The sequence below is a fragment of the Neophocaena asiaeorientalis genome, unplaced genomic scaffold (genome assembly GCF_003031525.2).
Source record: "Neophocaena asiaeorientalis asiaeorientalis breed wild unplaced genomic scaffold, Neophocaena_asiaeorientalis_V1.1 scaffold78, whole genome shotgun sequence".
In the NCBI taxonomy this organism is placed as follows: domain Eukaryota; kingdom Metazoa; phylum Chordata; class Mammalia; order Artiodactyla; family Phocoenidae; genus Neophocaena; species Neophocaena asiaeorientalis.
In genome coordinates this window covers 19,483,966-19,495,565 of record NW_020175018.1, presented here as the reverse complement: position 1 = coordinate 19,495,565, position 11,600 = coordinate 19,483,966, and the positions used below count along the sequence as shown (strand labels likewise).

General features: G+C 60.7%; 1 protein-coding gene across 4 annotated transcripts in view; it reads left to right on the top strand.

Moving 5' to 3' along the window:
- The first annotated feature begins 2,729 nt into the window (after window positions 1-2,729).
- LCN6 (lipocalin 6) overlaps window positions 2,730-11,600 on the top strand; it is a 10,438-nt gene continuing 1,567 nt past the window's right edge. For 2 of the 4 annotated variants that reach the window (XM_024762772.1, XM_024762771.1), the window contains exons 1-9: window positions 2,730-2,860; window positions 3,040-3,179; window positions 6,512-6,582; window positions 7,095-7,205; window positions 7,560-7,661; window positions 7,960-7,985; window positions 10,212-10,351; window positions 10,685-10,755; window positions 11,080-11,187. In XM_024762772.1, coding sequence (XP_024618540.1) covers window positions 2,771-2,860; window positions 3,040-3,179; window positions 6,512-6,582; window positions 7,095-7,205; window positions 7,560-7,661; window positions 7,960-7,985; window positions 10,212-10,351; window positions 10,685-10,755; window positions 11,080-11,187 — 859 coding nt within the window. In that variant the 5' untranslated portion in view covers window positions 2,730-2,770. Of the gene's footprint in view, window positions 2,861-3,039; window positions 3,180-6,511; window positions 6,583-7,094; window positions 7,206-7,559; window positions 7,662-7,959; window positions 7,986-8,159; window positions 10,141-10,211; window positions 10,352-10,684; window positions 10,756-11,079; window positions 11,461-11,600 lie in introns of those variants that run through there. The other 2 variants (XM_024762770.1, XM_024762773.1) reach the window with 2 other exon arrangements.

The following is an 11,600-nucleotide window of genomic DNA, read 5'->3' as shown; positions in this document are numbered from 1 at the left end:
CTGAATTTTCCTGTAAAATTATCCATCTCATTGAGGACTTCAAAGTGATTTGCTTAGAGGTCAGCAAAGTACTTTCTGTTGATGAAACATCTTTTTCTTCTGTCCCAAAGGTCATTTCCCACCCTTTTGTCACTTCTTACTTCACGTATTTATGGTCTCTCCATCTCTTCTTATTCATGTTAGTTAATTCTGTTATTTTTAAAAAGAATACTAATGATTTTGTTAATAATTCTGCAAATGAACGGAAAAATTCTGTTCATTTTTCCGAGGATGAGGACTTTGTTTCATTAATTATTTCTGCTGTTCTCTATACTCTATTATTTCCCGCTTTTATCATTATTATTTCCTTCCTCGTGACATCCTACGGTTTATTTTGTTCTTTGTCTAGCTCTTAGAGTTGGGAATTTAATGTATTTAGTTTCATTCTTTTATTTTTTTTTATTTTATGTTGTTGCTGTTGTTGTTTGTTTTTTGCGGTACGCGGGCCTCTCACTGCCGTGGCCTCTCCCGTCGTGGAGCACAGGCTCCGGACGCGTAGGCTCAGCGGCCATGGCTCACGGGCCCAGCCGCTCCGCGGCACGTGGGATCCTCCCGGACTGGGGCACGAACCCGTGTCCCCTGCATCGGCAGGCGGACTCCCAACCACTGCGCCACCAGGGAAGCCCCTCATTCTTTCATTTTTAATGATGCGTTTAAGGTTATGATGTTTCTTCTGGCCCTGAATTACATGGTATTTTTATGATATTTATTTTAAATAAATTCTGTAATTTCAGTTGGTATTTTTCCTTTCATCCAATAGTATTTTTTAAAATAGAAAATTAAAAAAAATCTAGTTTTATTGTATTTTGTTTTGTTTTGGGGGTTTTTGTGGCCGCGCTGCATGGCGTGTGGGATCTTAGTTCCCTGACCAGGGATCGAACCCACATGCCCTGCATTGGAAGCACAGAGTCTTAACCCCGGGACTGCCAGGGAAGTCCCAGTTTTATTGTATTTTGGTCAGAGAACGTTGTTTGTAATATTTCTACTTTGTGGAACTCATCGATGCTTTCTCTGTGACCAATCAGTTTTGTGCATGTTTTACTCTCTGTTATCAAGAGTACAATTAGGGCTTCCCTGGTGGCACAGTGGTTGGGAGTCCACCTGCCAATGCAGGGGACACGGGTTCGTGCCCCGGTCTGGGAAGATCCCACGTGCCGCGGAGCGGCTGGGCCCGTGAGCCATGGCCGCTGAGTCTGCGCGTCCGGAGCCTGTGCTCTGCAACGGGAGAGGCCACAACAGTGAGAGGCCCGCGTACCGCAAAAAAAAAAAAAAAAAAAAGTTAGAACTATGAGAAATAAATGTCTGTTGTTTACAAGCTGCCGGCCTGTGGTTTTCTGTTATTTCAGCCCCAACGGACTAAACAGCCTGCCTTTAATTCCCGCTTAGGAAGCATCGCCCATGGGTCCGCTTCTCACTCACATTGTCTTCGTCTCCCAAGTGTTTTTTTAGGAAACTGAACTTGAAAAAATAACAAACGAGGTTAATGTCAAGGTCGGGGTGATGTTTTGGTCTTTTATTGTCATTTTCTTCCGTCAGGCATCTGGGAGGCCGGTGGTCAGGGACCACCCCCATCCAAGCTCAGGCTTGAGGCTCTCTGGGCCCTGAGGCAGGGCAAGGCTTAGCTGCAAATCTGCGTGCGGCGGGCTTACTTTCATCCCCTTTCCTGCAGGGCTCATCTCCCAAGCAGGGCTGGGGTGCTGGCTTGGCCGAGGTCCCTCCTGGGAAGGCCCGGCAGGACAGATGGCTTCATCTGTCCTCACCTTCCAAACCCTGCCTGTTCTGTGTCCACAGCACCCCTGGAAGCCAACCAGCAGAGGGGTCTGGGAGCTGTGGCGTGCAGGATCCCCCACCCCGGCGAGGCATCTTCCCAGTTACTTCCGCCTGGGTTTCGGGGGCTCAGACAGATCCTGCCGAGCCCCCTGCCCTTCACTCCCAGGCAGGGTCTCCGATGACCCAGGGCGGGCAGCCCAGGCCCAGGGAGAGCTCCCATGCGGCCTTGGGGGCCTGGCCAGGGTCATGGTGAGCAGAGGTAGGAGGCAGCAGGGTGAGGCTGCCAGAGAGTGGGCAGGTCCAGACGGGCGAGGAGCAGCGGGCGGAAGGAACAGGGCGTTCCGCTGGGTGTTGCCGTGATGGGGCAGGAGCCCGCAGCCCGCAGAGCAGGAGGGTTGCTGGGCCGGGAGGAGGTGGGAGCTTTCCGAAAAGCTGCGCGGGGACTTTTCATACTTCTAAGGATGAAAACAAAAGATATGCACAGCTGCAGCTTCTGGAGGGGCTACTTGTTCTTGACGCTCTCCTCAGACATGACCTTGGCCTGGGTTCAAGGGCAGGGTCCCTGGCCCGCCCAGACCGAGCCAGAGACTGTTGGCTCCCCGGAGAGGAGGGGAGGGGAGGGGAGGGGATGGTGCGGCTGAGGGCTGGATGCTCCTTCTGGAACCTTCCAAGTGAGAGAAACGGGGATGGCACGAATGTGTCTACATAGGAGGGGCTTCGCACACGCTCCCCAGGGCCCACGGCCCACTCTCTGGCACGTCTGGAGGATTAATTCCCCCGCCTCCCCCCCCACCACTGCCCCAGTACTTTTGCCACCTCGCGAGAAGAGAGGCCAGGATGGTGCCCTGGCGGTTAGCGGCCGCCCACAGCAGTGCATTCCGAGCCTTTTAAAGAGGCTTCCGGGGGTTGGAGGGCTCGCTCACCCCCGCGCAGGTGTGCTGGTGTGCAGACCTCTGCGAGGATGAGGGCTGTGCTGTTGGCCGCCCTTCTGGCTTTGGTCTTGGTGCCCAGGGCCCGGGCCGCATGGCTGGGCAGGCTGGACCCTCGGCAGGTGACAGCCCTCTTGTGCCAGCACATGCCTTGGGGCCGCACGGCCTCTGGGCTCCCCCAGTGCCAGCCCAGACCACGGGGGCTGTGGGTGGATGGGCTAGCCTGCGTCAGGGCCCACAGATCAAGAGGATGGGCCGGGGCTGGAGGGACAGGCCCCCTCACCCGTTCCTCCTCCATCAGCTCCTGGGGTCCTGGTACATTCTCGCCGTGGCCTCGGGGGAGAAGGACTTTGTGGTGGACAAGGCCACGAAGAACATCGAGGGGGTCACGCTGACCTTCACGCCACAGAACACTCTGAAGATGCTGTCCTCCCGGAACCGGTGCGTGGGGCTGGGGTCTGGACGGCGGGCCCCACCCTCTCCTCCCTCCCCCTCCGCGCTGGGCTCTGCTCTGAGAGCCACCCTCTGCCTGTCATCTGGGCTCTGCATCCCTGGACTCCTGGCTGGGGCACCCCTGGGTGGGACTCACGCCTTCTCCACTGGGGCCGGGCACAGCTTCTGACCTCCCCCGCTGCTGTTCCAGGCCCTTGGGTAGCTTGGCAGGGTCTCTGGTCAGCGGGAGAGGCCTTTTCTTTGCTTAAGGCCCTCCTTGAGCTGCTACTTAAGGTGGGTCCGTGCATCTGTGGCTTGGAGCCCCTGGTTCTCTCGGAAAATGAATCCCCCAGAAGACGTGGTCACTGAGGTCATTTATCAGACAGGACTTGTGGTGTCAGAAGACGTGGTCACTGAGGCCATTTATCAGACAGGACTTGTGGTGTCAGGCTGAGCCTTGGCCGATTTTGGCCAGTGGAGCAGACCCCACGCACACCTTGGGGCAAGGGATGCTGGAAGGAGGGGTCGTGCTTCTGGGGGACCTTGCTGCCTGGGACACCCGGGGGGAGCCAGGCAGAGGGCGGGGGGCATGGCGTGCTGGGGGAGGTGTCGTTCTAGCGTCCCCATCTTTCACGTGGGGAAGGCCAGGCAGTCACCAGCTGGTGGTGCACCACGGGCATTTCCACCCTGAATCTGGAGCCATCGCGCGGCCTGAACAGCCACGCAGACCCCGGCCTGAGAGGGGAACTTTCTCCCCGGCTCCCCGAGGCGCGCTCACTGCCTTCAGGAGATGGCGGGGCTGCCGTCCACCTGGGCCAGCCAGGCCGAGGATGCGCAAGGACCGAGGGGGTCTGTGCTGGGGCGGGGGCCCCTCTGAGTTGGGTGAACATGGGGTCACATGTGGCGTGGGTGGCAGCCCCAAAGCCACATGGCTCGGTGAGTCCTGATGAGGCTGGTGGGAAAACAATGTGCATATGGAAACCTGGCCTCTGGAGAGCCCTGGGCCCTGTGGAACAGCCGTGGACGGGGAGAGGACCACAGCAATCGCAGGGGAGGGGTGTCTCCGACACTCTTGCTGGAACCTGCTTGCGGTTGGGGCTGGTGAGTGGCCTTGCTCTGAGCCCCGTCAAGGTGCCTCTGTCTGAGGACCTCGGCCAGCCCGTCGGCAGGACTCACACTCAGACCAGGGCTTACAGGACAGGCAAGCAGCCGTTTCATTTTGTTATGTAACGTGAACTTCATTTGCCGGATTTTGAATAGGAAACACATTTGCGTGTTTCAAAAAATCAGAGTGCCCCGGGAATTCCCTGGCGGTCCAGTGGTTGGCACTCAGCGCTTTCACTGCCGAGGGCATGGGTTCGATCCCTGGTTGGGGAACTAAGATTTTGTAAGCCGCGTGGCACAGCCAAAAGAAAAATCAGAATCCCCAGGGGTGGAAAGCAGGGGTCTTCCCCCCCCACCTCAGCCAGTGGCCCCCTCCCCACAGGTGGCCCACGGTTTTGATCTGCTGCAGCTCCTCAGGGACGTTCAGGCACACGCAAGCCCACGCGTGTCATTTAAACACGAGGGCCAAATACCGTTCCGTGTCAGTCCCTGGGGTCTCTGCCCTCTTTTTTTAAAAAATAAATTTATTTATTTCATTTATTTTATTTTTGGCTGCATTGGGTCTTCGTTGCAGTGCACGGGCTTCTCATTGTGCTGGCTTCTCTAGTTGCAGAGCATAGGCTCCAGGCGCGCAGGCTTCAGTACTTGTGGTTCGCAGGCTCCGTAGTTGTGGCTCACGGGCTTAGTTGCTCCGCGGCATGTGGGATCTTCCCGGATCAGGGCTCAAACCCGTGTCCTCTGCATTGGCAGGCAGATTCTTAACCACTGCGCCACCAGGGAACCTGCCCTCTTTTGAAACATTTAAAATTTTATTCTCTTTTGTCTTTATAGGCGACAAACTTCCCCATGTTAGTTTTTGCTTCTTTCTCTGATCACGAGGGAGTGAGACGTCTCGGTACCTGTTCCTTCTGTGTTTCCTTCCCAGCCCAGCGTCTGTTCATATCTTTTGCATACTTTTCCCTCGGGCGGGTTATTATTGACTTGCAAGAACCCTTAAGTATTAGGGATTTTTAGCCACTGTCTGCGATACAGTTAGATGCAAATATATTTCCCATTTTGTCATTTTTCTTATACCACCGAGGAGCTGTTGATAGGAAGGGCTCTTTTAGTTTTAGTGCAGGCGTAGACACCTGGCTTCTCTCAGGGCTTCTGGGTTTTGTGTTCAGAAGCCTTTCTGTCTCCCTGGAGCTAAGAGGGCGTCTGACCTCTGACCTGCTCGGGGCTGAGCCTGGGGATACACGAGCTGTGACCATCGCTGAAGGGCCCAGTCGCCCAGCTCCACTCACCCAGTGGTTCCTCTTCCTCCACTGACTGAGATGCTACCTTGTCCCGAGCGAACCTCCTCTGCTTTTTGCTTCGTTTCGGGCTTTCTCTTCTGTTCCTTTGATTTGTCTATTCCTGTGCCAAGTCCCATTGTTTTCCCTCTTGGGGCCCCACAATACGCCCTGTCAGTTTACTGGCTTGTTTTTGCTGGTTACACTTCCTTTTAGGCTTTTCCTTGCTATTCCTGTGTCTTGCGCGGAACTGGGCCGGGAGCTGGTCTTGCTGGGCTTACAGAAGTGGGTCTGCTCATTTTGCGGACTGGCGGCTTAGGGAATTTGGCCCCTTTTGGTGTTGAGTCTCTTTATCCAGAACTGCAGACCTGGGGCTTCCCTGGTGGCGCAGTGGTTAAGAATCCACCTGCCAATGCAGGGGACACAGGTTCGAGTCCTGGTCCGGGAATGGCGCCTAGAGCCCGTGCTCGGCAACAAGAGAAGCCACCGCAGTGAGAAGCCTGCGCGCCACAACAAAGAGTAGCCCCCGCTTGACGCAACTAGAGAAAGCCCGTGCGCAGCAACGAAGACCCAGCGCAGCCAAAAATTTAAAAAATAAATAAATGAATTAATTAACAACAACGACAACAAAACACAACTGCAGACGCCCTGTTTGTCTCATGCTCCTTTGGCGCCCTCAGCAGCGATAAAAAACTTCTAAGTTTTCTCCGTGTGGTTCTGGCAGCGCGGGTCTCTGGGGAGGTGACGGAGCAGACTCGTCTTCTGCAGGTGCCGAGCTGGCCCATTTCCCTGACAGGTTCGCTTTGGTCAAGAGCAGGGTTTCTGGCTAACTTGGGCCACCGAGGGGGAGGCGGAATCCCCTCTGCAGCCACGCTGGCCCCTGGCCGGGTCTGGGTGGCCAAACCTGTCTTCTCTCGTCCTGCATACGGACCCTGGGTGATGACAGATCCTTTTCTTTTCCAGGCTGGAGAGATGCCACCTGCATGCTGTGGAACTGATGAAACAAAATTCCAGATGGGTGTTCGGGAATCCCTGTAAGGATGCCGGCCACGGTGGTCCGGATTCCGGGCAGGCTCCATTTCCCTGACCGTGATCGGGGCTGGGTCCTGCCCCTGGCAGCCCTGGGCCCCCTGCGCCTGCAGGCAGGGTCAGCACGCAGGAGGGGAAGGGGAGGGGGCGACTCCACCCCAGGCTTCAGTGGCGTTCTCCCCTGGGAAGTGAAAGGTCCTCATTTTGTCAGAGGTTTGGTGCCAGTCCTGAGGACAGAGGACTCGACTGTGTCAGGCGGGCTCAGCTGGGACCCCAGGCCTCTCGCTGTACTGTGTGGGGGCGGGGCGGCTGGCACTCTTACCCCGTGGGGACAGGATCACGGAGGGCGCCCCAGGATGATCTGGGACTCACCTGCTGTCCATCAGCCACCGCAAGCCTCTGTGTGCTGGAGCCGGGTGGGGGTCAGGGACCAGGGGGACAGAGCTGGGAGGCTCTCGGCCAGCTGGGGGGCCCCCCCACGAGGTCTGACCCCACCCCGGCGGCACCTGTCTCCTAGCCCTGGGTGTGCTGGAGTACCGGGTGCTGGCCACCAACTTCAGGGACTATGCCATAGTGCTCACGCAGCTGGAGCTCCAGGACGAGGCCTTCAGCACCGTGGAGCTGTACAGTGAGTGCGGCCGTGGGCGCGGAGGCCTCCCTGCCGTGCTGGGCCTCCGTGCTCCCGGGGTCCCAGCCTTGAAAGAGCCCAGCGGGCTGGCGGCCGCTCCGCTCCATCACTCATCCCTGCATGAAATCCCCACCGGGGCCCCGAGCCTTCCTTCCCTGTCGCCCCCTCCCTGCACTTGTCCTCTGTGGGAGACGTGACCCTGCCTGGAGGGAGGGACGGGGTGGGAGCTGCACGTGGTAAAGGGCCTTGGGGTCAGAAGAGCGCAGGGTCCCAAGTGTCTGTCTGGTTCCTGCTGCGGACCCCCTGCTCGCCCCCGTCCCCCAGCCCGGCTCTCAGGGGGCACCTCCCCTGCAGGCCGGATGGAGCTGGCCAGCCAGGAGGCCATGGGCCTCTTCACCAAGTGGAGCAAGGGCCTGGGCTTCTCGTCCCAGCAGCGGGCCACGCTGCAGAAGGACCGTGAGTGTCACCGAGCCTGACGCCACCGTGTGCTGAGGGGCACGGACCGTGGGGCCATTTGCTGGCTTCCGCTACGCTCGGGGACCCTCCAGGCCTCAGGGCTGGCAGGGCTCGGGGGTCTTCAAGGAGTCAGCTAGTCCCCGCCCAAAGTCAGACCTGTGGGGACGGGGTTGCGGGGGGGGCTGTGTGCAGGGGCCGGCAGGGCCCCGGGTGCTCTGCGGCCATGGTCTGTCTCAGGCGCCCGGCTGGGCAGGGAGACCCGCCCCGTCCTCACTGCCGTCTCACTTTCCTCCCCCAGTCACCTGTGCACGCAAGGTCTTCCAGGTAAGCGGCCTTCCCGAGCGTCCCTGAGCTCCTGTGTGGTGGGTGGAGTCTGGGGGCCCTGGGGGCCCCTCCATCCCAGTGGCTCTACCACCGCCATGCAGGGCTGGGGGCTTGGGGGAGCTGATGCCTCTCCGGGCGAGCCCAGGGTCCCCCAATGTTCCTCATGGTTTCCAGTGAATGCTGCAGCCCCCAGGGGACCGGAGGAGGCTGGCCAGATGCTACCCTCCCTGCTCAGCCTCCCAGGTGCTGGGCTTTGGGCCGGCTGCTCCCAGGGGCTCTCGACGCAGATTGCAATAAACCGGTTCCACAAACTTGTGCTATGCCTCTCGCCTGTGTCCAAGCAGGGCCCTGGGCTGAGAGCAGACAGAAGAGCCGACAGGGAGCTGCCTCCTCAGGGCTGGGTGGCTGCAGGGAGAGGCGGATGGGCGGGGTGGGCTTGTCAAGGGCTGAGCACAGAGCACAGAGCCAGCCTGGGCACGAGAGTGCGGGCCTGCAGCCCCGTCCCTCCCCAGCGGCCCTCTGGCCCGGAGGTGGGAGCTGGGCTGCAGGCGGCTGCCCCTTCCACAGGGCTCACGGCACCCCGGGCAGGCAGGAGGCTGGTCCGCTCAATTTGGAGGATGACCCTGTGATCTGGATGAAGAGTGGGCAGGGCGCTGGGCTGGGATGCCCAGGGTGTGAAAGATTGGCTTTTCCTGGCTGGAGCTCTTGGATGGGGGGTGGGGGCAGGGACCCCAGAGGGCTCGAGCCTGTCGGTCCTCCTGTGTCCTGAAGTCCTGGCAGAGCACAAGCCGTCAGGGGAGGTGGGCTGGGAGCAGGGTGGGGACTGCCTCTCACTTGAGGTGAGGTCAGGTGCGCACAGGCTGCCACCCTCTTCACACACACACATGTGCACCTATGCAAACACGTCAGTACCTTCTAAGGGCATCGAGAAGGCAGCCCCCGCGTCAGCGCCGGCACCATCTGAGCCCCGTCTTCACGTCCTTCACTTTCGTCCCTGCGAAGTGACTCAATGACACGTTCCGACCTTTGCCTCTCTCCCCGGGGGGCTAGGACAGGAGGCCCAGGAGCCTCCCTGCCAGGTGCAATGGCTCTAGGGGACATATGGTGACCGGAGGCCCAGGAGGTGACCTGGAGAACATCATGGTCTCCATCTTTGGGGCATCCCGGGACAGCAGCTGTGCCGCTCCGAGGGCCAAGGGTAGGGCTGGCCCTCCGTGCGGGGAGGGAGGGCCCCAAGCTCCCTCCCCGCCATTGGCCCACCAGGCTGGCTCGCGGCTGCAGGCTGGCCGGACACCCACGCAGGGCTGGTGGGCGGGGACATTTAAGCGTGGCGTCCAGCGGGCAGCTGGGAGGAGGGCCAGGATGGGGCCAGGCTGGCTGTTGCCCATGCTGGGCCTGGTGCTGGAGCTGCCTGGGGGGTCCCCGGCGCAGAAGCAGCTCCCCAGGGAGCCCCACAACCTCAACTGGGGCAAGGTGAGTCTCGTGCCCCCAGCCCACCGGCCGGGCGCCGGGGCCAGGGTGGGCAGGGGCAGCAGGAAGAGGGGTCCCTGGAAATCTTCGCAGAGCCACTGGAATCCGCTGGATGGGCTTTCAGAGGGCTCCGGCACAGGCTTCTGTTGGCCCCGTGGGGCAGCCGACGGCCTCTTTTGGGGACAGGCTGGGGCTTCAAAACTCAGCTGACGGCCGTGGGCCACATGCCAGGAGCCCCGAGGAGGGGCCGTAGCAGAGGCCCCCAGACAGGCACAGCCTGAGGTGGCCCGGAGGTGCCAGGTGGGCAGAGGGGAGGCAGCGCGAGCAGGACACGTCCTGGAATAATGAGGCCTCTGGCCGGGTGGAAGTTTCCTGTGGGGGCGGCCATGGGCACAGGCTGAGGAGACTGGGGGGCATCTGGGAGGGGTTCTGCTGCAGGGAGAGCAGTGGGACGGGGTGCGGGGGCCAGCTGGGAGGGAAGGGGCCCCCACGAGGCCCACGTGGGCAGGAAGCTCTGACACCCGGTGCCCAGGGCCCTGCCTGGTGCCGCCTCGGGCCCTAGAGCAGCCGGGCATCTGCGTCCTCAGCCTGGGGCGGCAGCGGGGGCCCCGAGGCAGGGCCGTGCCATCCTGTGGGTGCTGGACGTACCCTGGGCCTCAGGCTAGGGTCACCTGTCCTGTGGGTTCTCTGGGGCTGGGGTGGGGGCTGAACCCGTGTGGCAGCCCAGACCCCATGCCCCCAGCACCCTCTCTACAGTTTTCAGGGTTCTGGTACATTGTTGCCATCGCCTCTGACACCCAGGGGTTGTTGCCGGCCAGAGACAAGAGGAAGCTGGGGGCGTCTTTAGTGAAGGTTCACAAAATGGGCCAGCTGAGGGTGGTCCTCGTCTTTAACTGGTGAGTGGACCAGGGCAGGGGTCCCAGCACATCCTCTGCAGACCCCTGAGCCCAGGGAGGGGAAAGGGAGCCGGGGGGTGGGGGCGGGGACCAGGCCCGAGCGTCAGTCTGGAAATCCCACAAGGACTGTCTCCGAAACCCCAATACCCATCACTTTCTGCCCCTAAAACTCAAATGGCTGCTTTTGGGAGAGGCTCCCACAGTCCACCAGGGGCTCAGCGGGCAGAGGGCGTTTGGAGTGTTTCCCCTGAGCTGTGGGACCGGCCCGGGTCCACGCTGGAAAGTCCCAGGGCGGCAGAGCCCAGAAGGGGCTCACAGCCCACCTCCCCCCAGGTCACAGGGGTGCAAGGCACACTCGCTGATCCTGCGGAAAGACAGGAAGAGGGCTGTGTTCAGGAACACCTGTGCGTAACCGCTGGGCCCTCGGGAGAGCAGGGGGAGGGGTGTCCAGGGCTTCCTGGCCACCGGGACCCAGGCTTGGGCTACCGACCGCACTGGCCCCAGCTGTCCTCCTCTGAGAACATGGGCCGGTGGGGATGAACGCCCAGGACACGCGGTCAGGCCACCGTGGCCCAGAGCCAACGTGGCAGGTGTGTGCCCAGGGGCCTGGGTGGAGGGGACTCTGCGGCCCTTCCAGACACCCCCGCTGGGCAGGCGGAAGGGGTCAGGGGGTCGGGACCCGCCGTCCAGGCGCGAGCAGGCGACTCTGTGCTTCTCTTCCCGTCCAGTGAAGGGGGTGGCGGGCTTCCACGTTCTGATCTCTGACTACAAGGACAGCGTGGTCTACCTGCGCCTGGGCCGGGCGGGCCAGGCCACCAAGACCCTGCTTCTCCTCAGTGAGTCCAGTGGCCGGGCGTGTGGGGCAGAGAGTGGGGGCCGAGCGGGCATCGTGCCGGACACCCAGACCAGCGGCCACACAATGGGCACTCACCCCTCAGTCCAGGGTGCCAGCCTGTGGGGTCTGGTGGTTTGCAGATGGCCGCCTTCTCGCTGTGTCCTCGCACAGGGGTTGGGGCGGTGCTCTGGTCTCGTCCTCTTCTCGTAAGGGCACCAACTCCATCATGAGGGCCCCATGCTCACGACCTCAGCTACCCCGATCACCTCCCAAGGCCTCCTATGACCACCCAGTTGGGGACTCAACACGTGAATTCGGGGGACACACGCACGTAGCCCACAGTGGCCGGTCACGGCCCGTGGGGTGTGGCCTGGCAGGAGGGGTGACGTGGGGAGGTAGGGCTGGCCGAGGATG